The sequence below is a fragment of the Engraulis encrasicolus genome, chromosome 9, assembly GCF_034702125.1.
Source record: "Engraulis encrasicolus isolate BLACKSEA-1 chromosome 9, IST_EnEncr_1.0, whole genome shotgun sequence".
Taxonomy (NCBI): Eukaryota; Metazoa; Chordata; class Actinopteri; order Clupeiformes; family Engraulidae; genus Engraulis; species Engraulis encrasicolus.
In genome coordinates, this window is record NC_085865.1 from 38402204 (window position 1) to 38426654 (window position 24451).

At 44.1% G+C, this 24451-nt stretch overlaps 1 protein-coding gene across 5 annotated transcripts in view; it reads right to left on the reverse strand.

Moving 5' to 3' along the window:
• LOC134455800 (palmdelphin-like) overlaps window positions 1-24451 on the reverse strand; it is a 31466-nt gene that overhangs the window by 3189 nt on the left and 3826 nt on the right. For 4 of the 5 annotated variants that reach the window (XM_063207106.1, XM_063207107.1, XM_063207108.1 and 1 more), the window contains exons 2-8: window positions 15334-15385; window positions 12645-12725; window positions 12121-12251; window positions 3477-3591; window positions 2829-2853; window positions 2617-2727; window positions 660-1769 (exon numbers count right to left, since the gene is read on the reverse strand). In XM_063207106.1, the coding sequence (XP_063063176.1) occupies window positions 660-1769; window positions 2617-2727; window positions 2829-2853; window positions 3477-3591; window positions 12121-12251; window positions 12645-12725; window positions 15334-15385 (1625 nt within the window). Of the gene's footprint in view, window positions 1-659; window positions 1770-2616; window positions 2728-2828; window positions 2854-3476; window positions 3592-12120; window positions 12252-12644; window positions 12726-15333; window positions 15816-24451 lie in introns of those variants that run through there. The other variant, XM_063207105.1, reaches the window with a different exon arrangement.

Below are 24451 nucleotides of genomic sequence, written 5' to 3' on the forward strand. Positions count from 1 at the left end.
CGTTCTACTAGAAAGCAGAGAAGCAAAGCAAAGATAGCAAGACACATTAAGGATTTATTAAGTGAAGCACAAACAAATAGTAGAGAGACAGGTCATTTCAGTTCAGGCGAAGATGCCACTAGATTACTGTCTCCATTTGCTGATATATAATATCTTTTTGAAGACTTAAAAGAATTAGAAGATGCAATACATAATTAATGTAATTACTGCAAAAAGTTACAAAGCCATAATACATCTTGTGGTGTTTTTAGTCCCTCAGTGAAAAGCAATTCCATTCTCAGCCACTGTGTGGAGCTGTGGGCCCTCACAAGAGGCGTGAGGAAGCTGTCACTCAGCAACAGCAAGCATTATACATCTTCTTTGATAAGGTTTTACATTCACTGAAATCAAACTGCAATAAGACACCAATCAAATCTAACAATCACACCGATTAGTCAGCACACAATTGTTAAGTGTCATGCTAGACTGAGGGAGCTTTTGTTTTGTTGATAGTGCAGTGCATGGTGGTTAGTTCTTTTGGCAAGCAGTTATTAAAAGGGGTAAAGCAGGGGCTAGTGGAAAGCTCTTCAGGGTTAGGTGTTATTAGCAGACAGATGAGAGGTTGCGGCAGCGAAGCGATGCTCAGAGCGCAAAGAGCCGCTTGGGTTCTTTTCGGGTACCTGCTGCCGTGGGGTCCTCCATCCTAGGGATAGCACCCCGTTGTCGGGATCGCTCGTGGAGTCCACTGGGCTTAACCTCCGAGCGGTGGACGTTAGCCTTGCTGGGGGAGAAGACTTTGCTGTGGTAACCCTCTGGGTGGTATGACAGCTGGGGATCGTGGCTGTAGTCCTCTTTCTCCAGTTCCTCTTCCTCCACCTCAGCGCGATCGTCTTCATCATCGTCCGCAATGACGATCAGTTCCGCCTGGTAGCCCTCATCTTCCTCCTCTTCCTCCTGCGCCGTCTGGTAGCCCATGAAGATCATGGTGATTGGCTCGGACGGCTCGCAAGGGAGCGCGTCCAGGACGCTGATCCTTGTGTCCTCCTCCATTGTGGGGCACAGAGGGGACGGAGGAGACCTGCCCAGCTCCAGTTCGGAATCGAGACCACATTGGATCTCCTCAGGGTGTTCCATGGGTATGGGGTTCCACGCTGGGCTGAGTCTGTTCCCGTCTGTCACCCTCTGCGCCCCTCCACTGCCATTCATCTGGCCATTCCTCGGGGTCGAGTATGGAGACAGTTTGCCTGGCGAGAGCATGCAGCTTCGGGGGTCTGGAATGTGTGTGGCTGCTGGATGCGGGCTCGGTGTGGCCTCCCTGTCTGCAGGGAGGGGGCTCGGGGTGTGCGTGTGGGGCGTCCAGAGCCCGTTGGGCGCTGGGCTGTTCTGGTCCCGGTCGGATCTCCTGGGGGTGTTGGACCGACTGTGGTAGGGGCTTGAGTAAACCGGCTCGTGGTACTGGACATCTGTAGGGATGGGGGTGTTCTCTTTTTCTTCATCCTCCTCTTCCTCCACCACCACCAACTTCATCTCCTCCTCTTTTTGCTTCTTCTTCTTCTCCGTGGCCTTGCGTAACAGTTCGTCCACTTCGCTGGGGCTGAGTTCTTCCACGCCGCCGTTGGTCTCCAGCGGGCGTCCGTCCGAGCTCAGGGCGTACACTGACTTCCTGCCGTCGTCGAAGACCTTGATGCCCTTGTGCTGAAGGTCGTCTGTGGTGATGGTGTTGGAGGAGAGTACCTGGCTCTGGCCCGTGCGATGGTCAAGCTCCACACTTATCTCCATGGCGATTATGCCTGTGAATGGGGAAAAGGAGCACAGTTTGAGACAGTTCTGTCATAGACATTTGTGCTCTACAACAGTTTATGGTCTTTGGTCTTTGGTCTTTGGTTCCATGATGTACTATTGCTATGGTATGGATCTACTAAGTTCCATTATGGATTTGCCTGCAAATTGCCAATGAACTACAGTAGGCTACAGCCTATAATTTCTGGATTGTCCTACTGTTGACAAACATTCTCAACAAATAAAATCCACAGTTTGTATGTGAGCAGATCACAATGTGCTATTGTATTGCTAAAAGTTTGTTTATTTGTTAGTTTATTTTCTTAACCATGGACTTTTCTTAACGATGGACTTGGATCCCACTATTAACCTATTACTTCTCAAACATTTTCTGTCTATTATCCCAGACAAAATAACGATATTGAAGAATGATTTTTTACGTTCACATTTTCTTTGTTCTCAGGCACTCCTTTATCTCTCATCTGAATATTTGTGCATGAATGAATAGTTGCTGTGTATAACTGTTTGATTTGAAGGTAGAGTGTTTGCTGCTAAACAATACAGTGATAAGGATGGGTATACTAAGACATAGAGTAAACCAGACAAAAACAGATCCCTCTCTCTTCCCTACATGCTGGAGCTATGCCATAATTTGGTATTCAGAACTTAAACATGAGATCTGAGAGTCATAACTACCTGATAAAATATTCAAGATTGATTACTTTTTATTTGTCCTGCAGGAAATTTGTCTTGGCCCCCCCAAAAACCCTGTCTTAAACATTTAGCTGTCTCCACTACACTGCAATGTCATGTACACATACGGCTATTTGTCTTATTTTACAGAAAAATGATGCCTACCCCTCTTCTGGTCACCATCAGGCTCCTGCTTTGGACTTCTCTTCTTTTGGAGCAAAGGTCTGTAGTTCTTTGGGAGATCAGGAATTGTTGAGTACTTGTACTGGACAGGCTCTGAAACAAAAAGGTCCCCGTGTCAAATTGAGCATTCCACAAATTGTGAGAATTACTAGCATTCGGAGAATGCATTGCAAGGCTAAAAAAAGGGACCTTACCTTTTGGCATTTCAGCATTCACTTCCTGTACGGAAATATAACAGTGTGAAAACAGAATAGTATGTGTAACATGAGAACGTAGCGAAGGAGACTGAACATTATGTGTGACCATTAACCACCCACTGAATGGTTTCCGTTGTCACTCATACATTTCAGCCACAAGCCAAAAGCAAGCCAGCATTTCCAAAGCCTCTGCTTCCAATGCTTCTACTCACTTCAAACCGTCCACAGAGAACCATAACACCAACAGCAAGAAAGAAAAGCCAATCTAACTGAAGCGTTGCACTAAAGCAATCCTAAACAAAAGAGGACCTGAAAAGACACACACACACACACACACACACACACACACACACACACACACACACACACACACACACACACACACACACACACACACACACACACACACAATAGAAACACACTCCACACCACACACCAAAACAAGCAAGCAAGTCCACACAGCCCCACAGCCTCAGAGTAACCAACAGGAAGAGACATCAACCATTCCCTGCTGAACCCTAAACCCCCAACACCATTTAGGAACAGACCCACCACCGTTGCAGATAAGAGCAGAAAGATGAGTAAATAGTGCACACACAGCAGCGATTTTAGTTCACAGTCTGGCCAAACGCATCACCCCAGTACCTTAATGATGTCCGCTGGGGTCCTCTCCACCTCCTTCAGCCGCTTCAGGATGAGGCCCTCGTTTTGAGAGATCCGGATCTCCTCTGCCTCCAGGGCCTCGATCTCCTCCTCTATCCTGCGGGAGGACCGGAACAGAGGTCGTTAATGTAATGCTGTCACAAACTACTGTAGGAGTGCATTACATCACATCACATTCTAGGTGACCATCCAAGATTAATATAATAAAGTCATGACACATACAGCAGTATTTGATTTGATCCAGCCAATTCACTGAATAGCTGATCCCTAGGGTACTGTATAGTAGTAGATCACCTGTCTCCTCCCCACGAGGACCAGAGGTCGTTAATGAGTACAGTCATATATTACTGTACTGTACATGCATTATTAAATAGAATGCGTGGACTGTTATAATCAACAATTAACCACACGGTGTCATTCCATAGCATCACAAAATATCCCCCCATCCTGCAAAAAGGCCGAGATTTAATTGGTGCTTTCAAATATTATTGTAGGTCTACTGTACATTACACATTAGATTCAGTGAGTGACATCTGAGGTTCACAGAATAAAGGTTCTGCCATACATTGTCCAGCCAATTCACTGAACCAGCGGATCCCTGGGTACAGCAGATCAGCTAATAATCTCTCCTTCTGTCTTGCAAGAGGACAGGATTTTAATGAGTACCCTCACAAATGTATTCACAAATTACTGTATGTACATGCACGGAACAATATGGCTTCAAACACAGTGCATACTGTTAGCTATGTCATATGATTGGGTTGTTATTATTGCCATAAATGAATGCATGGCTTAATTTCCAGCACCACAATACTCCCCTTCTCTGTAAAAAGACCTGGTTTTAATAAGTACTTTAGGCCTGCTCATTATATCATACTGAGAGATGGACATCCAAGGTTCACAGACTTAACCAGCTCATCTCTACGTGCAGTACATCATATAATGATCTCCTCCTCTTGGGTTTAATGAGTGCCTATACACACTACTGTATGCATTATTAAATAATATGGCTCAAAAGTGCAGAGTATGCTATAGTAATCCGTTTGGGTTAACAACATGGGTTTCTTCACCAGCGTGTCACACTATTATATCCCCCTCAAACAGGAGCACTTGTGAGTGTTGTGCCAAATGTGCACTACATTAGAGACATCCCAGGTAATAGAAGCCTTACCCTGTTCCTACTTAAATGTTCTCCTGACGCTTTGGTCAAAGGTGTCTGTTAAATGTAATGTAATGTAATGTAATGTAATGTAATGATGCTGCCAGGTATTTTTATTCCAAAAAAAAAAAAACCTGAACCTGCTAATCCAAGAACAGCTAATAACCAAGACTGCCAGTGCTGAGGTCACAAGCAGCAACATTATGGGATGGCCGAACTATTGGCCTACTTTCTCTCATTTCAGTTGTGCCCTGTTGTGCATCTGGTTACATATTAATTACAATAACTAGCACACACATTTATCCAAAGCCATGTACAAAAGGGAGAAACCGAACATGCATTATTAAATAACATAGCAGAATATGTGCAATAGTATGCTGTGTGGGTTGTAATCATAATTGGCTACAGCACATGTTTTCATTCCCATGGGGCTCTGAGACTAAAGCCAGTGTGGTTGCCGCAATATTGTATTAATCTTTTGTGGTCACATAACGTTTTAGCGTGTTGTGCCTCTATTTGTGGGTGGCCCATTCTTATACACCGTACAAAGCAATCACCTTGCACACAAAGCTACTCACAAACCACTCTTAGTCAAACAATGCAGACGTGTTTTCCAACAACCATCGAGGGGGCTGTATTCAAACTTGAGTACCATCCACTGAGCCATTACTGTGGTTGTCTAATCATCATTTCATGCGTCATTCATTGAGTCAACCATTAGCTTATCTGCATCATTTCCTATGGGGTGGTGATGCGTTTGGGAACAGCACAGATGATCTGTAATATTAAGTGAAAGGCACCCATTGGAATAAGCCTGTGGATGTAGCCTGAGGGTACAGTGATTACAGTTGCACAGCAGGATACCTTTTAGCCCTTTCAATGTTGACCCTAAAGGCTCACCTTTGAGGGAGTATGGCATTGCATTTCACTTATAGCAGATCTTTGTATCCTAAGCAATTTACAGTTATTTTAGGGTACAAACAGGTGGGTTATTACATTTCAGCACAAAATGAATAAAGATGGTGAGAGACAGAGCGATACTGTAGATTGGTCACAGTTAATGTCAACCTTTGAGTGAGTATGGCATTGTATTTCACTTAGAGGATCCTACAGGTAAGCAATGATGTAGTCTCCTAAGTAATTTACATTTATTTTAGGGTATAAAGAGGGGCTAAATACAACACAGAATAATTAAAGATTAGATGAGAGAAAGATGCTGTATATTGACCACAGTTTATGTCACCCGGCACCCAGATCACAAGTCTGACAAGACTTCTCAATGGACATTTTTGTGTCATCGAAGCAACACAATGGAGTAAAATACCACCTGCAGTCCTTAAAAAACCTTTCCACACTTTGTCAGACCATAGCAGCACCCCCATTATATGGCGGTAAGGGTGGCAGCCATGACAGCGAAACTGTACTGTACTCTGTGAAAATGGCCCTGCCAACCTCTGGCTCCTCTGCTTGAATTAACACTCTGGGTCAGACCGAGCTACAGTCGGCCACATCTCTCATCTTCTCACCATTTCTTTCTTTCTGATGCTAACACGGTTTAACAAGACACAGCTAGACTAGACACTCCAGTGACAGGTGATGTGTTGCCCATAAATTCTTTTACAAAATCGCCAGACCAGACAGGACTGAAAGGAGCAAATTCTTCTTTTTAACAACTGTGTAAACATGGCTCAGCTTTCACTAGTGTCAGTTAGTCAGACCCCATGAAAGCCACATGTGTGATGGCCACTTTAGACTCTTGAAGAGGAGATAAAGACCTCTTCTCAGATGGACGGATATAGGCTGGACTTTTGACCCCAAGGGGCAAGGCTCAAGGCTAATTTGACAGGGAAGATGAGTGGCATCTGCGCCATCATAGATAAATCGACTGTCCGATTGCTCTCATCCTCCAATTTTGAGTTTCTCGCTTCATCCATTTGGACTTAGATTTCAGAAATCAGAGAGGTGATATACTGTATCTCAGGTGTCACCAACGTGGTGCCCGCGGGCACCAGGTAGCACTCCAGGAGCTTCTGAGGTGCCCACCAAGGATGTCATTAAACAGTTACGACTACCAGATTTTAGTCACAGTTAATCCTTTTCTTAATTTAAATATGATATTATTTATTCTTTATAACGTATAAGCCAATTATCATTTAATAACAGTGTGATTTGAGAATGATGCCAAGACATCAGTAGAGGAATTTGAAAAAATAGCCCTCAGTAGCCCACGGGTAGCCTTTGGTAGCCCGCAGACTCAGAAAGGTTGGGGACCCCTGCTGTATCTGATGATTGTGAAACCACTCTGCCCTATACTCTGCAGAAAGGACAGAAGACGACTGCCACTACACTCAGAATATAGTATACTGTATACCAGACGTGGGCAAACTCAGGCCCGGGGGCCACATGCGGCCCGCCCGGCCATTTCATGCGGCCCTCAGAGCCTTTCCAAGAAAAAAAAAAATGCTGATTCATATGGTCACTCATTCTTAGATGGCTACCTAAAACAAGGGTCTTGGAAACCTAAGATGAGTCTACATCTAGATACATTTAGCAAGAATGGCATAACTGACAATGTTGTAATTATGTTGGCGTACGCCACTTCTTATTATTGGCACGGGCAAGTCGCTTATGACATCTGGCCCTTTGGTCAACTTTCTAAACCCAATGCGGCCCTTGGGCCAAAATAATTGCCCACCCCTGCTGTATACGCTACCTCTAAGCATTTTATGTATCTGATTGGCTACAAAATTGGTTTCGCTGATATTTGCACCATATTCATAAAAACTTCAGACGCAGATCAATTAGATCATGGTAGATAAGTAGTATACTTATAGTGTTTATGACAATTGTGTACATACAATTCTATACAATTGTATTTATATATACTGTAGTATAGAAACTATACTGTAGCTTACACTGTTGGTCATTTCCTGTGTTTACATTGACAGCGAGTACAGGTAGCAGGCAAGTTATGTAATGCCCCGTGTGAATACGCTGTCTGGTCTGGATGAACGCTGCTTTACGAATAAAGCCTCACCAGACCACCAGATTTACTGTAAGTGGGCTGAGATTGACAATCTGAGCTTAATCCCACTCAGGCCACCCGCTGCTCTTCTGACCTCTGCTTCTTGGCAATGATGTCAGGAGTCTTGACTCCAAGGGAAGGATTTAATCAAACCACGCGCTCCTAACACACACACACACACACACACACACACACACACACACACACACACACACACACACACACACACACACACACACACACACACACACACACACACACACACACACACACACATGCATAAGCTATTAAACTGGACATGTGCTTTTTGAAGGTAGGCCTACACACACTCGAAATGACATTGATTTATCATGCCCAGAGACAGAATGATAGAAAGACTGACGCCGACTATGGGGGGGCACGGACCTTTTTGCCCCTCCAAACCTAAAGTTGGGGGGACAAAAACACCCCAATAATGACACGTTAAAAATGGATCACTGAATTCACTGATGATTTAAACCTACTATGAAAATGTGAAGTCTGTATCCCCTTTCTCACTGTCTCATTTTTCTTTTTAAACCTCACAAACGATGAGTTCATGAACAAATTTGTGTTTGAACCGTCGGTACGAGCGAGCACGCACAGGGAATAGGGCCTACATCTGCAGCATCGGTCATGGCCAAGCGCGCATAGCCTACGTGAGTGACAGAACACCATCCTCTTTGGGCAGAGAAAGGAGTGGGAATGTTGACCAACATGTTTATTATTTGTGAAGACTATAGCATACATGGACAATGTTGTATTATGTGTTTACTTGATTATTGTATTCGCACTGGCGATTTTTGTTTGCGATGGTCCAGGAAGTTTAAGGAACTGCAGGCTGCGCAGCATAGGTAAAGTGATGAATTGAATAAGTGAAAAATTATACTGGCCCTCAGAAATGTGTATATTTAAGCCAGTCCTTAATGATAGCAAATGTGATAAGTATGCTTCACGTTAAACTGCGGTGCAAGCATTGTTCTGGGCTTCGCTGCTGAAGTGTAACAGAGCGAGATTAATTCATTCGAGGTTGGATTCCCGTTGCCAGTTGAGAGTTGTCAACTTTGTTTGGTTTGTCGGCCACATGAACATTTATTTTCTGGTGTCTATAAAAAGGCCTCACTATTTTGTATTTAACTCCATCTCAATAACGGCTGTATTTCACTCCAACCATGACATGGAGGTAATCGTGTTCTCACAACTAAACAAATAATATCCTAGCTTTGAATGACACGTAGCCTAATCTAAAATATTATGATCAGACATGACCCGCCGCCCCTGTTCAGTTTCCATTGCAATGGGGCTATTCCAATGGTTGACAATAAGTTATTGACAAGTTGAACCCCAGATCAGGGCCGGTTCTGGCTTATTTGGTGCCCTAGGCGAGTTTGATTTCTGGCGCCCCCCCCCCCCTACCTTTGAAAGAAAAAAAAATCTTTCTTATACCTCACAGAACACAAGACTAATATCCTTAGTAAGCTTAACTAAATAGCATCAAGAACAATAACCGTTTTTCATCAAATGGATTTGTGGTTCTTTTTGACAGGCGACCAACACATCAGATTGAGTCGCATGAAAGTAGCTTCACTGTGTGGTGTGTTGGATGTGATGGTGGTGGGGCCCCCAACCCCAGATGAGAGGGAGGTTATCAATGTGTTTGAATTGTAACGTGAAATTGAAATGCCAGGAGAGTGATACAGTACATTTGCATGTAAAATGCATGTGTAGACAATAAGCCTACCAAGGAGGTCTGCATTGATCTACACCAGGGGTCCCCAAACTAAGGCCCGGGGGCCGGATGCGGCCCGCCAGGCCCCTTTGACCGGCCCTCCACCTCTCTGCATCTCACCATTTGAACTGGCCCAAAGAAGCAATCCTCACATTTTTCTAATATTTTATTTTTTTTATCAACAGGCCTTCCTACAGTTTAATTTAGTGTGAATCACCAGAAGTTTCTCGTCTTGATAGTTTCTCATCTCACTGTAATATAAAGATGCCTGCCATTTCTATCATATCACTCATCAACTGTCAATCACCATATTTTTCTAACCTTTCCTTGCTATTTTTACATGGTTATTGGAAATTAAAAGGAATACCTGTGGTATTTCAAATTGAAAAACATGTGAAGTACTCACTCACTTCTTTTGCAAATCACTTGTAATGATTAGCTATTTTGTGCTAAACATTATAAATGAAGGAAGCAAAGGACAGCACTCTTCAGATTTTTCTGTTTATTCGCCTACAAACGTTTCGGGCAGCGTGTAATGGCGACTGCCGTGCTAGAAATTATGGCTATAACAGGCAGTGGCCTAGTTAGTATACAGCCCACATGATTGATCCCGGCCCCTGATCACAGTCAGGAACGATAATGTGGCCCCCAGAGAAAAAAGTTTGGGGACCCTTGATCTACACTATCTACAGCATCACAAAGCATGGCAGCATAACAATTTTAATAAGCTACACATTTGTGCTGTCTTCCAAACCAATTTCATTTCTGGACTGGAAATAGTGGTGCATTTGTGAGTAGGAGAATGAGAAGGGGGCTATCTACGTATGTGTTTGGAGGGACAGGGTGAGAGAAAGGGAGAAGAGCTGTCACGCTATTGAATTTCATAATATACAAAATATAGTAAATAGCCTCACTTGTCTGCTGTGCATGGTTCTGTTACATGATTAATGTAGGCTATGTCATTCTGGTCTGGAAATTAATGTTTTTTTTAAGCTTACAACAAGCAGGTAATTCATGTGGATGGAAGGAGATATGGCAGCTAAAATTGTTTTAAACATTGCACCAGTCTTACTTTACATTGCTTGTCAACCTAAGCAAGTATTATGATATCAGGTGGGTGTTAGTGAGTAGTGAGTAGGCTACTAACAGCTACTTTACTGGATTTCATTGCTTGGCATACTTGGCTAATGTTAGCATGCTAACTAGCGATTTCTCTGATCAAAAACAAAGCTCTTTTTCTCTCTAATTCCAAATAGTAACCTCATAACTATTAGGCTTTCCATAATCACAAACGGTTGCTGATTAAATCACATAGTTCCAAAACATCCTCTGAAACTCCTGCATCATGCAATGAGTGGTTTAATGAGAACATAATAATCTTCATCCAGCAGAGCAGCACTACTGTTTGCGCTTGCCCCCTCTGTCTCTCGAGTGAGTCTCCAAATTCAAAATAGACCGCACGCTGTCACTCGTCCCGCCCCCTTTCTCAGAACTGTCTGTTTATTGGTTCACAGACTTCCCAGAGACAGTTGGAAGAGATATTACTATTGGCTGAGGGGCGCTTTGCCGTGAGGAGCGCTTTCGCCACTCTTTGTTGATTGCGACTTCATAAAAAAACTTCATATCGCAAAATTACGCATAGGAGAGCGCCATTTCGGCGCCCTTTCTTCACATGGCGCTCTAGGCGACCGCCTAGCCGGCCTATGCTAAAAACCGGCCCTGCCCCAGATTGCACGCTATGTCTGATTTGCTGCGTAATAATTCCAACTGTTTGGTGGAATACAGATGTCCAGTAATAATAGGCTAGTCCCGCGCACATTCACATCTACGATTCTGATTGTGTGATTGCGCACCGTTTAATTTCTGGCGAAAATAGGCCTAATGGAGACTATACGGTTGCAAGATTGAGACAGGTTTGAAACGCAGTTCGCACTAAACAATCTAATTCCCAAAAATAATCCTTGCATGTTTGTTGTCTATGCACAACATGCTATCTGAAGTTGCCCATGCGCTTTCGCGTTTGTTAATCAAGTAGGCTAGAATATGCCAACATTCTGCAAACGTGGAAAAAGGTGCCGCGCTCCTGCTCTTCGCAATCCAGTGCGTCACGGGAATGCTGAGTTCAAGGTAGCCTAGGTAAGACCACTGGAGCATCTGGAAGATTATTCTCTGCTTTTATTTAGAGCAGTGTTAAACTAACGTTTCGAATTTACCATTTCTTCATCGGAGCCGAAGATGTGGCATCCTCGGCACTGCTCAAAATAAAAGCAGAGAATAATCTTCCTCAGATGCTCCGGAGAACTTTCCTAGGCCTACTTTGAAATCTGCCAACGTGCTTGCACTGTAGGCTAGGCTATAGCCTATCTAGTCCTAAACGTCCTTATGGTAACTAAGTAGCCTATTAATCGGTTTTAATGTCTGAGTGTAGGCTATATTCAGTAAATAACGGACGTGGCTAAATGCCGTGCAAATGCGCCACTGAAACACAGGGGTAACGTTGACGTCACGCAATACCCCCCCCCCTCCAAAAAAAAAAAATCTGCCCCCCCAATGTTGACATGAAGACGGCGCCTATGGATAGAAAGACAGACATGCAAGCAAAACCGCATACTGTGTACAGACAGAGAGAAAGAGACTGACACAGACAGACAGAGAGAGAGAGAGATAGATAGATTCCTTTCAGCGTCCCCTGTACCTGGTGATGTTGGTCTGCAGGAGCGTGGTCTGCTGCTGGTCATCCTGGGCCTGAGTCCTCATGGCCTCCTGCTCCTCCTCCGATTGGCCACTCAGACCGTCCATCAGCCATTGCTCCCGCAGCGCCTTTTTCTGTAGAGCACAGAAGATTAGATTACAATACAATACAATACAAAACAATGCAATGCAATACAATACAAACTGTAAAATGAGAGAGGAGAGTAAGGAAGAGTATGATAGTATAGTAAGGAAAGAGATGGGTGAAGTAGAGGGGACAAGAGCAGAGCAGAGGAATGGATAAGATTGGAGTAGGAATACTTTTTTCCCGCATTTTTTTCTGTTTCACAGTACATTCCATGGTAGAATGGTGTAGAGTAGGGTACTAGCCTAATACATTAGATGAGTAGGGTACACTAGATTGCCACAACACGGAAATAAACAGTACTGCTGACACACAAAAAGTTTAGGCCTACTGATACTAACAGAAAAAGGTTAGGGATCCTGTGTGCACATAATGCTTAGTACCTTCAGATACTGAAGTTTTAACTTCTCCTCTTCAATTTGCCTTCTCTTCTGGGCAATATCCTCCTGGACCCGCCTTTTGTCCTATCATGGAGCAAACAGAGTAAGTGACATTTTTAAAAATGAATTAAAGCACTATCCCATAGCATTATTATGGCAGTAGATGGCACAGCTTTGGAATGTATCAAAAAGAAAATATTACTTTTTCATTTTCTCTCTGAAACAAATACCATAACAAAGCCTTGGGGTGGTAAAATCATGGAATAAGACCATTTTGAGATCTCAAATTCAGCTTGTACACATCCTCCTTGGCTTCAAAGTAAATACTTTAAAGGACTTTTGATTGCTTCTCCTACTTATTCCTACTTATGGGCAAATTAATTATTTCTCTAAACGATGTCAAGCAGAATCGTACAGCATGATATCTCATATGAGTGCAGTGCACTTAACATTTAAAACACACTCAACACACTACAGATGTTTTGTTTTGATGACGGCTTGTGGTGCTAGCACTAGCTCCCCTCAAGTGTGATGAATCACACTACCTGGATGTAGCCTACTGGAGAGTGCTTATGAGGTGATAATGGCAAGCTGTCACGGATGTCTGCCCACTGACTGAATCTTTTTGAATATTTATATTAATATGCAACATCGCCACTCCCTTTCATTACACGCGTGCGGAGGCACAAGGTGCAAATTACTGTGCACACACACACACACACACACACACACACACACACACACACACACACACACACACACACACACACAAACACAAACACAAACACACACAAACACACACACACACACAAATGAAAGTATTATATTTCAGGTCTTAAATGAGGTAAGTAATGTCCAAAAAAAGCATCATAAAACATCTGGTCAATACCCTTTTAGGGCAGCACAAAAGAATAAGGATCAACTGTATTACTTGAGGTATAATATTGTACCCCGTGTGTAGTTTGATTTATCTTTGGTCACACTGTCAATCCCCACGTCTTCACATGCAGGGAGGCTTGGAGGCAGATGAGCTTTGCTGGTCTATTTTAAAGTGACTACAGAGCCAAAGACAGACAGAAGACTCTCCCTTCATGCTGTGAGGGGTCTGGAAACAGACTGTCTATCCATCCAGTGGCTATGAATACGACCCAGAGTGTCGTCTCCGTGATATAAAATCTGCACGCCGGTGCCTCTGACCTACATGTTAAAAACTGGGAACTCCCCCTAATGTTCTGCCTACCCTACTTTCCCTAACATCTCTCCCAAGGGAAGCATATCAAGGTTAAACTTATGCAGGTGTTGAAAGCTATCACAAACAGCTCGAAAGGCAAGAGTACTACAAGAGAGAGAGAGAGGTTCCATTGGCCCATTGTTTCCGGGTTCTATTATTGCAAGGAGGAGGGGGGGAAATCCCCCTTTAGGCAGACCTAGGCAGACCTAAGGACTGTTCTATTCAATGCAAGGAGTATTATGACACGCCCCTTTAGGCAGACCGGAACCTGGTCATGTTAGGTGCCCATAGCAACCTATTATGTTGGCATATCTCTATATACTTAAAAAATCTACTGCAGTCAGGTGAAGGCTAGAACACAATATTCCCCCAGTGTGACAGAGAGAGATGAAGAGAGAGAGAGAGTTCTGTAGAACATTTTGTTACTCACTGTGTGTGCAAGCCGTGATTAAACAAACCTCCACAGCACACACAGCAATTACTCAGGCATCAAGATGTGAAACATTCAACATCTTCAGTTCGTCACACAAACCGTTTCAATGTCTGCAGTGACTTTCCAGCCTCACTTACAGTGCAGCTGACTTACACAAGTTATAAGTGACACATGTTGGCAAACAGAAGTGTTAGTATCCAGAGTGATGCAATCCAATGTGTTGTTAAACAGGATCAATAACGCTCAGTAATGTTGCCGCAATGAGGGAAGGCACTGACTCGCACTCATAAACACCTGCGGTGACCTTCACCAGCATAGCACAGCACAGCACACATCAATGCTTACAATCGACACGCCACTTCTGAGAACACAAACACACACACACACACACACACACACACACACACACACACACACACACACACACACACACACACACACACACACATACACACACACACACACACCTCTCCTCCTCCTTCTCCTCCACTGAATCCCTATAAAGTGATGTCATTTATTCATCCGTCCTCTAGTAGCCTCTCTATCAAGTTTTCTCCGTAGTTTATTATGGTTACTGTGAAGGACGGATCTCTGACGTAAAAATAACAGCTGAAGCGATGACGCATGCAATCAGTGGTGACAATGCCCACAGTGTGTCAGTGCGGACGCTACACACAGCGACATAAAGGAACAGGATACAACATAATTACACCTCCAGGTCCAAAACGGCTTCTGTATGTATGTAATATGTATACAAAGTGTATATAATATGTATATAATATGTATATAAAATGTATATAAAGTAGCCAACAGGAAACGTCATTTACAGTATTACTCTGTATGTTACATGGTATGTTATTTTTAAAAGGCACTTCTGCAGGTGCATAGTTGTTTCACAGAGGGGGTACTGCACCAATTGCAAGCATTTGTACCCACTCAAGTAGAGAGTGGTACGTCCACTTTACTGTGTGTGCAGGAGTAGGCCTATGTGTAGAAAGGATGGCTTCATGATAGATGTGTCATCATACCGTTATGGCCTGCAGTCTCTCCTTCAACAGGTCGGCTTCTTCCATGCTGACCCTGCAAGAGATGGGAACACAGAATGAGTTACTCTCAGAGTGGTGAAAGCTGTGAAGGGAGAGGAAAGAAGGGAGAGGGGAGCAGAGAGAGAGAGAGAGGGAGAGACAGAGAGAGAGAGAGAGAGAGAGAGAGGGGTCGCAACTGGATGATGTGTCATGACCTCTTTGATCGACATCACAAACACGACACGTGTCTGTATGTGTATTTGTGTTTGTGACCCTGTCTGTATCTCTGTGTGTGTGATTCAAGTTTAGGGTGGACTCGACTGATCTTAAATTATATAGCGGTGGGCCGGGTGCTCCTTGTGCAAGCAAGCTTGGACACAGCATAGGGACAACTATAAACCTGCCGGAACGGAATAGCTTGAATGGCTAGCATGCCTCGCCCCGCGCATCACATGTCAGATTTAGCGTGGGGGGTTACGACGGGGGTGGAACATGGGCATGTCTCAACACCAACTGTGGCATTTGGCGTTGCCTTGTTTTGCTCTTGGTTTTTTTTGTTTTTTTAATGAGCGACAATAAATAATGGATAAAGACCGCCGTGCAAAGTTGTGTGTAGATGAGATATGAATCAGAGGGGAAGGTCACTCATGACTGTTGGGTAATGGCCGATTGTCTGTCACCATCTTCCTAACAAACTAGATGCCCTTTCAGTACGGCATAATGGTGGCAGAGACACAACACTGATTGCACACAAGCTGATTTACACTGAAAGGAATACGGCAGGTGTACATGTGTTGTTCTATTTATAATATGACACTGACACATATGTATGCCACACAGGTACGTATGACACATGTGACTTTGGTTTAGCATATGACACATTCTTGTGACTTGTGTGCTAGTTTGGAGACACACTGCCAGTTTTGGTTTGATTAATAATATGGCTAATTGTCTGTCGCCTTCCTCCTGACAGACTGGATGCCCTTTCAGTACAGCATAATGGTGGAAGAGCAGAGCCGCGAAACAATTGCACACCAGTTGGTTTAGACAGGGCAAATGGGTGTGAAATGACACATGACACTGACAATTACGTATGGCACATGTGACGTTTGTTTATCCTGTGACTTTGATTTATTCTTGTGACTTATGTGCTAGTTTGGAGATGCATTGGCACTTTGGTTTAATTTGTAAGGGGGGGGTGACTGTCTGTTGTCGTCCTCCTAACAAACTGCATGGCCTTTCAGTACAGATTAATGATGGAACAGTCACACAGTGCAATAACACACAGCTGAAAAAGAGCAGATTAGTTTTACCCTGATAAATTGAGTGTTCCCGTTACAGTACCACTTTGTCCAACACTACACAATGTGAGTTTAGACACACTCACATTTTTTATGACTTATGGGCCAATTTGGAGTGAATTGTTGAGTGAATGCTGTAACATTGCACAATGTGAATGACGTTGGAAATTCCCACATTCTAGCAACTTGTGCACAAGTTTGGAGACTCATTGCCAGTTGTCGGCTTAATATAACCGACATGTCACCTGCCAAAGTGTGTTGTTTAATAAGGCATACATAGTAGTGGATGGACGGGGGTCCAGTCTCGGTTCATTTCCCCTGCCTGCACCAAAGGGATCAATTACTTCCAACTAGGTGCCCTGTCTCCCCATTCCTGTCCTGAGTTCCTTCTCGTCTGTTTTTGCAGAGCTAATAATAGGCCTCAAGCAGCCAACACACTGCAGCCCACAGTCCGCAGAGCACATTGTACAGCACACAGCATAGCACAGCACATGACCACGGGCCAGCTAGCATAAATTGGGGATGTGTGTGTGTGTGTGTGTGTGTGTGTGTGTGTGTGGTACAGGGGGCACAGCTCCAGCCGGAAGGAAAGAAGACGGTAATATTACCACCCAAGCTGCATCATTAAAACAGACCTGGTGTCTGATTGCACCACTTGCTTGACAGACTAATTGCCTGGTTGAGTTTGACAAATGATGACGAAACCTAAAAATAAAGACATAAATAATCACCTTTTGAACAAGCGTCTATGTCCAAAATACCTAATGACATCAAGAAGTGCCAACTTAAGTTCTTTGTTTGTTATGTTTCAGTGGCACCTGTGTAAGCCAAACAGGACTTGACTTGTGTGCTTGAAAATCAGGGAGCTTGGGGAGTTTTTAGTACAAGAATGCATTGCATCTTTGCACACTTCACTGAAATCTGTTTTAAAATGAATAATGTCTTTGACAGATTAAGTCTATATCCAAAGACTGCCAATGTAACAAATGCCAACTAGCAACTAGAGTTCAGCAGAACGTTAGCAAACCTCCTGACCGAAGCCTCATTAAGATACAATAGCACTGAGTGGTATATGGCGAGACATTTTGAAAAATGATGGTCGTCGCACACTCAGAACTTCATGCAGTTACATTTAATAAGACCAATGTTTCGGCTTACGCGTAAGCCGAAACGTTGGTCTTATTAAATGTAACTGCATGAAGTTCTGAGTGTGTGACGACCATCATTTTTCAATTTGAGTCTATTGTCTGTCGTATGCACCTCAAACGGTGTGCGTTTACTGAAACCTAAAGAAAGATATGGCGAGACATTTAAAAAAAAAAAAAAAAAACTATCAAGACTTACAGGTGTTTGCAATCACATTACTCTACACGGTAATTGTCATTTCGCTTTTATCTATCTTATAATATGGTGCCCTAAAGGGTTGAAAACTTTGGCTAAGAGTTTTACATTTTTGAACAGCAGGTGTGTTGTCAACTAGCCTAGGAATTCCCATGCTCCCTTGTGCGCTCCCTCCTCTGTGAAGGACAGCATGGAAAGCCTCTCTGAAATCTTCGCTTGAGTCTTGGAACCCAACAGCAGAACGGGGACGGAGACGAACGTAAGCTTGCAGTTTGTTTACAGATCAACCATGTTGACACCAAATGCGAAACCAGCTTTCCGTCAAGCTTTTGACAGTAGCCTATTTTAAATAGTTTCCCTATGACAAAATGAATAGATGGTTCCCAGACTATGGCTACATTTATACAACGTTTTTAATTCTGAATTAATAATTCAGAATTAAATAGTTCCATCGAGTTTACTTTGAGCTTTCATTTAATTCCGTATTGTGAAGTGATTAGATGACGTTTTCAAAGCGGAATTAAGTTTAATTCAGAATTAAAGGGACACTGTGTGAGATTTTTAGTTGTTTATTTCCAGAATTCATGCTGCCCATTCACTAATGTTACCTTTTTCATGAATACTTACCACCGGCATCAAATTCTAAGTATTCATTATATCTGGAAAAATTGCACTTTTCATACATGAAAAGGGGGATCTTCTCCATGGTCCGCCATTTTGAATTTCCAAAAATAGCCATTTTTAGCTGCAAAAATGACTGTACTTGGACCATACTAGAAAATATTTGTTTATTACTTAGTAAACTTTCATGTAAAGATCAAATTTGGCAATAGGCAGCCCAGTTTCAATGAGCAGCATAGTTGCAGTACCTTTTTGTCCATTTCCTGCACAGTGTCCCTTTAAAGTGAGTTAATTCTGAATTAAATGTCTCGTGTAAACATAGCCAATATCTCACTTCTGGTATAGCCTGGCGATGGCCTAGCCTGGGAACTCCCATACTGCCTTTAGTTCTACACAATCGTTTCTTGTGATTAGGTCTGGTGTTAACCAGGCAAGGGATGGGCCAGTCTAGTTGTCAAAAATGGTGGCATATGACTATCTGAGGTATCACTACAGGCCCAAGCAACACCAAACAAATGAAACAATCATGGATGCTTGTCAAAACATGCCCCTCCGAGGACAGACATCAATCTTGTTGTTACACCTTCCTCCCAGTGTGTCTCATTTCCTGGACAAAAGCAACTCGAGAAACACAGGGTTTGTGCCAGACTGTTACAAGGCTTCTTAAAATAGCATCTGCCATGGCATGGATGAGAAATAAATCTGTTGCTCATGTCATTTCCTTTGGGATTAATAAACAATGGCTACTGCACTTGCTGGACAAATGTAACCCTAAAACAGAGGATAGTGCAAGCCAGGTTGGGGTGAAAGATACAGAGTTAGGGGGCGCTGTGGCGCAGAGCGCTAAGCTCCCCACATTTGGGCTTGCATGCCCACGGGGACCCCGGTTCGAGTCCGGCCGGGTTCATTTCCCGATCCCACCCCGTCTCTTTGTCCCACTCACTTCCTGTCACCATCTCAGACTGTCCTATCAAATAAAGGCATAAAAGCCCCTAAATATATTAAAATAAAAATAAAAAACTGAAAGATGCAGAGTTAGTGCAAGAAGTACAGAACTTCTTTAAAAAGTAAATATATTAATAAAGATTTACTTCTCTGGTGGTGTTGTACGGTTGGCCATAGGTGATCTGCCCCTCTGCCCTATTGCTCAAACAATTCCCTATTTGAAAATTGCTGTTGTTGTTGTTTAGTTTTTTTTGTCACAATGAATGTACTGTGGTCCATGTTAACATTATCATCTACAAATGCTTGGCTATCAAATGCATGTGACAATGCCCTGTAATATGAAATATAGCCTAGTGAGGCAGCTGGAAGTTCCACAGGACCCTCACCCGCCCTCCAGCACCCGCCCACCAAAATGTCTGTGCACGCCACTGTGTTTGGCAACCCCTGAGGATTACCACAGACACAACGGGCGGACACACAGACGGCCAGGGTCATTGCAATCCCAAAACCCCTCTGTGGGGCAGGTAATAAAGTATATCTTCTAGAGTACATGCATGCAAAGGCCAAACACTGTGCAAGGCAGGTGAGTGTCAATGGTGCAGGATTAGCGCAAGACTGTTACAGGGTTTTGTAAAATCTGGAAAAAAAGGGAAAAAAGCTATCTAATTTCCCCATATGTACTACACTGGCAAAAGCCAGACAAGTTGGGGTGAATGACGCAAGGGCAGTGCAAGAAAAGGTAGGGTATTAAAGATTATTAAGGCATTAAAGGAAGTTAAAAAGGATTAAAGTGCGCAGACATTTTTCTTTCATACTTTGTAAAAAAAATCTTAAAATAGCCTCAGCCATGACATGGGTGCACAGCCCATTTCCTTTGTGATATTTAAAGAATCTCTCATGCATTCTCGTGCACTCAAGCAAACCTCATTTCCTAGTATGTTTACTGTACCAACAATCCTAAAATGCAGGGTCGTGTAGTACAGGTTAGGGTGAGGATATAGTTCAAGACTGATACATGGCTTCTTAAAATAGCACAGGTCTGCCATGACATGGGTGAGGACCAGACTCTGGGACAGCAGCTGTCACTGGGCTAAGGAGGGGACCCCACGCCCCTGACTCGTGCCGAGAGCTTGGGCCCAGGGGGTCCTGATTTATAATGTGTGTATGTGTAACATCAAGCAGCGCGCAGCCAATCCGCGTCTTGGAGAGTCTACGCCTTTGGAGACAGATGGCTGAAGGGTCTGCCAGACCTCCCCCTCTCTCTCTCTCTCTCTCTCTCTCTCTCTCTCTCTCTCTCTCTCTCTCTCTCTCTCTCTCTCTCTCTCTCTCGCTCTCGCTCTCTTCCCAATCTGGATGACCAAAGAAGTGTCCACCCTACATGATTACACACACACACACACACACACACACACACACACACACACACACACACACACACACACACACACACACACACACACACACACACACACACACACACACACACACACACACACACACACTTGTATACAGTCGCAAATATTGCACAAGAATTGTACTTCGATAAATGTGAAAAGTAAATCAGTAGTCAAATGCCCACAAGTCAAAATTTAATAGGCATTTTAACTAAGGACTGCCTTGTTCAGAGAAACTCTTCCATTGTTTTTTTTATTGGCCTATTATACATTTTTTACTGTTATTTCTTTTCCCCATCAAGCCAGATACCCGTGACTTCATGCAATTTTTTCTCCCCAGCAATTAACTTCCAAACACAACAACCTCTTCCAATTCCAAAGCCGTGTCTCCTAGTCCTATCCACCGTCTTCCCTATCAGCTATCACTGTACTGCAGGTACTTGAGTATGTATTTATTCAATGGGGGGAATCCGATGTTGTGTTGTAGTCATTACAGCAAGCTTTCGTTCCCCTTGTGCACAAAGAGTTTAAAGTGATCTTGCATGTCAGAGGGGGGACACTGAGTCCTGCTGTTGGCATTGACCTTAACCACCTGAGCTTCTTAAATGTCAACGCTCCCCGAGGGTCCAGACACACACACACACACACACACACACACACACACACACACACACACACACACACACACACACACACACACACACACACACACACACACACACACACACACACACACACACACACACACGCATACCAAAATATCCCATACCCAAAAAGTACACAAACATCACACAGACGACTTCACCCACACACACACACACACACATGCATGCACGCACATGCACACGCACGTACCCACACACACGCACGCACACACACACACACACACACACACACACACACACACACACACACACACACACACACACACACACACACACATGAAAGACAATCCGCAGCGGCAGCCTGTCAGCTATATATACTTTACTTACTGTACTTCCCCATCATGTGCTGTACAGACTGAACAATATAGACACACAGCAGCCCACTAGTACACATGAACTTGGACCCATGTGCCCTGTGTGTGTGTGCGTGTGTGTGCACGTGTGTACGTGTGTATTTTTGCATGCGCACATGCATACGTGCATACATGCGTTCATATGTAGGCCTATGTATATGCATGTGTGATAGTAGGGGAGTCGACAGGGGGGACAGAGGGGTCTGTTGTCCCGGGCCCAGGAAGAGAGGGGGGCCAGAATTGGGTCCTCATTACATTGTATGTATTGGCCGATGGGGCCTTTCAAATGACTTTGCCCCGTGACTGGCAAAAGCTGTCAGCGGCCCTGTGTGAGTATGTTATTCTGTAGCCTACATGCAGAGATTCAGAGTGTCAATTCTCCCCGTACTGAGCAGCGTGTGGGTGGGGAGGTGGGTGGACTTGCTGCTAAGCCCATCAACAGCTCTCGCTCCGCGTATTCATGCATGTCAAAGCTCTGTGTAGGAGTGTGTGTTTCTATGAAGGCGCAGCAGGGATCGTGTGTGTGTGTGTGTGTGCGTACATGAGTGTGTGTGTGTGTGTGTGTGTGTGTGTGTGTGTGTGTGTGTGTGTGCGTACATGAGTGTGTCTGTGCGCGTGCATGTGTGTGTGCGTACGTGAGTATGTCTGTATTCTTATTGCTAATGTATTCCCTATGCACTGAATATATGCATGTGCAATGCGTTTTTTTTTATTAGTGTGGGTAGTATTTATGAATGTGTATACATATTTGACATCAAAAATATGATTTAATCTCACAATGAACAAAGCACAAAGCAGTGCTTGTGCCATATCCACATACAGTATGTGCCTGTATAAGCTTGACTGTTCACATGAGCATGTGCACTTGTGTGTGTGGGTCTGTGTGTGTGGGGGTCTGTGTTTGAGTGTGTCTGTGTGTAAATGCATGCATGCGTGGGTATGTGTGTGTGCGTGTTTGTTTATGTCACATAAGTTTGATCATCAGCACCGTCACTTGTTTCTGTACTACAAACCACAAAGTCTGTGTCACCAGCATTAGACCACCGTTCCACCGTTTATTTCCATCACACATAAGCTAGTGTCAGGGACACAACACAGCCGCTATTCCGACTGACTCTCCTTCCCTAGCCATGTAGTAAACATCCACTTTACGTAACCCCAGAACAACTGGTGTTCATAGCCAAGCTGTTTATTTGGGAACGCCCCCCACCACCAACATACCCCCACCACCACTTGCTGCTCCCCCACCCATGGGCAATGTTTCACCTGTGTGTGTGTGTGTGTGTGTGTGTGTGTGTGTGTGTGTGTGTGTGTGTGTGTGTGTGTGTGTGTGTGTGTGTGTGTGTGTGTGTGTGTGTGTGTATGTGTGTGTGTATGTTAGAAGCCAAAAACGGTGTGTGTGTGTGTGTGTGTTTGTGCGTGTGTGTGTGTGTGTGTGTGTGTGTGCTACCCCCACAACTCCTTACTCTACACACACCCACAGCAACCGTGACCCGACTGCTGTTGTACCTGAGTGGCCAGCTATCTGATGTACCGTACAGGGCCGCAGCATAGCATACCAGGCCAGCCCACACTAATGCTTCCCTGGCATCCTCCCCTGTTGCCCTGGTGAAACCCAATAGCACACAAACAGAGAGAGAGAGAGAGAAAGAGAGAAAGAGAGAGAGAAGGGAAAAACACTTACTCAGTCAAATTGTTCGGTTGGTACATGACCCTCACAAATACAGTATGTGTACAGATTTTTCTGTACGTATGCATGTTACAGTGTTACAGTCACTATGTGTATGTGTATGTCAGTGTGTTTCCTCACTTTCATCTTTCATCTTGTGTGTGTGCGTGTGCGTGTGCGTATGTGTGTGTGTGCTTGACGATCACATGGTTGTTTGTGTGTCCTTCTGTATTGTGCATGTTTGTGTGTGAGTTTCATCTTGTGTGTGTGCGCATGCGTGTGTGTGTGTGTGTGTGTGTGTGTGTGTGTGTGTGTGTGTGTGTGTGTGTGTGTGTGTGTGTGTGTGTGTGTGTGTGTGTGTGTGTGTGTGTGTGTGTGTGCATGTTTGTGCGCTTGTGTGTGCGTGTGTGTCCACATACTGACAACGGACTGACAGTGGTTCTCACTGCATAGCTGAGGTATTGGGATGAGGAGAGAGTGCGGTGTTGGTGTCAGAGTGGCATTTTCACAGGTCTGGCCCAATAATGTGCGTGATTTATGTAACACGGGGGAGATAATCACACCAGCTTGTGGAGCAGAGCAGAGAGGAGGAGAGGAGTGAAGAGGAGAGGAGAGAAGCGAGTGAGTGGGTGGGAGAAAGGAGAGGCAGCGGAGATGTGCTGCAAACAAACGCACGCACGCACGCACGCACGCACACACACACATACACACACACTCCCACACACACACACACACAGGCGCACGCACACAAGCACGGTTGTACACATACGGAGACACACACACATTTGCGCATGCATGCACACACACACAGACACACATATACAAACACACA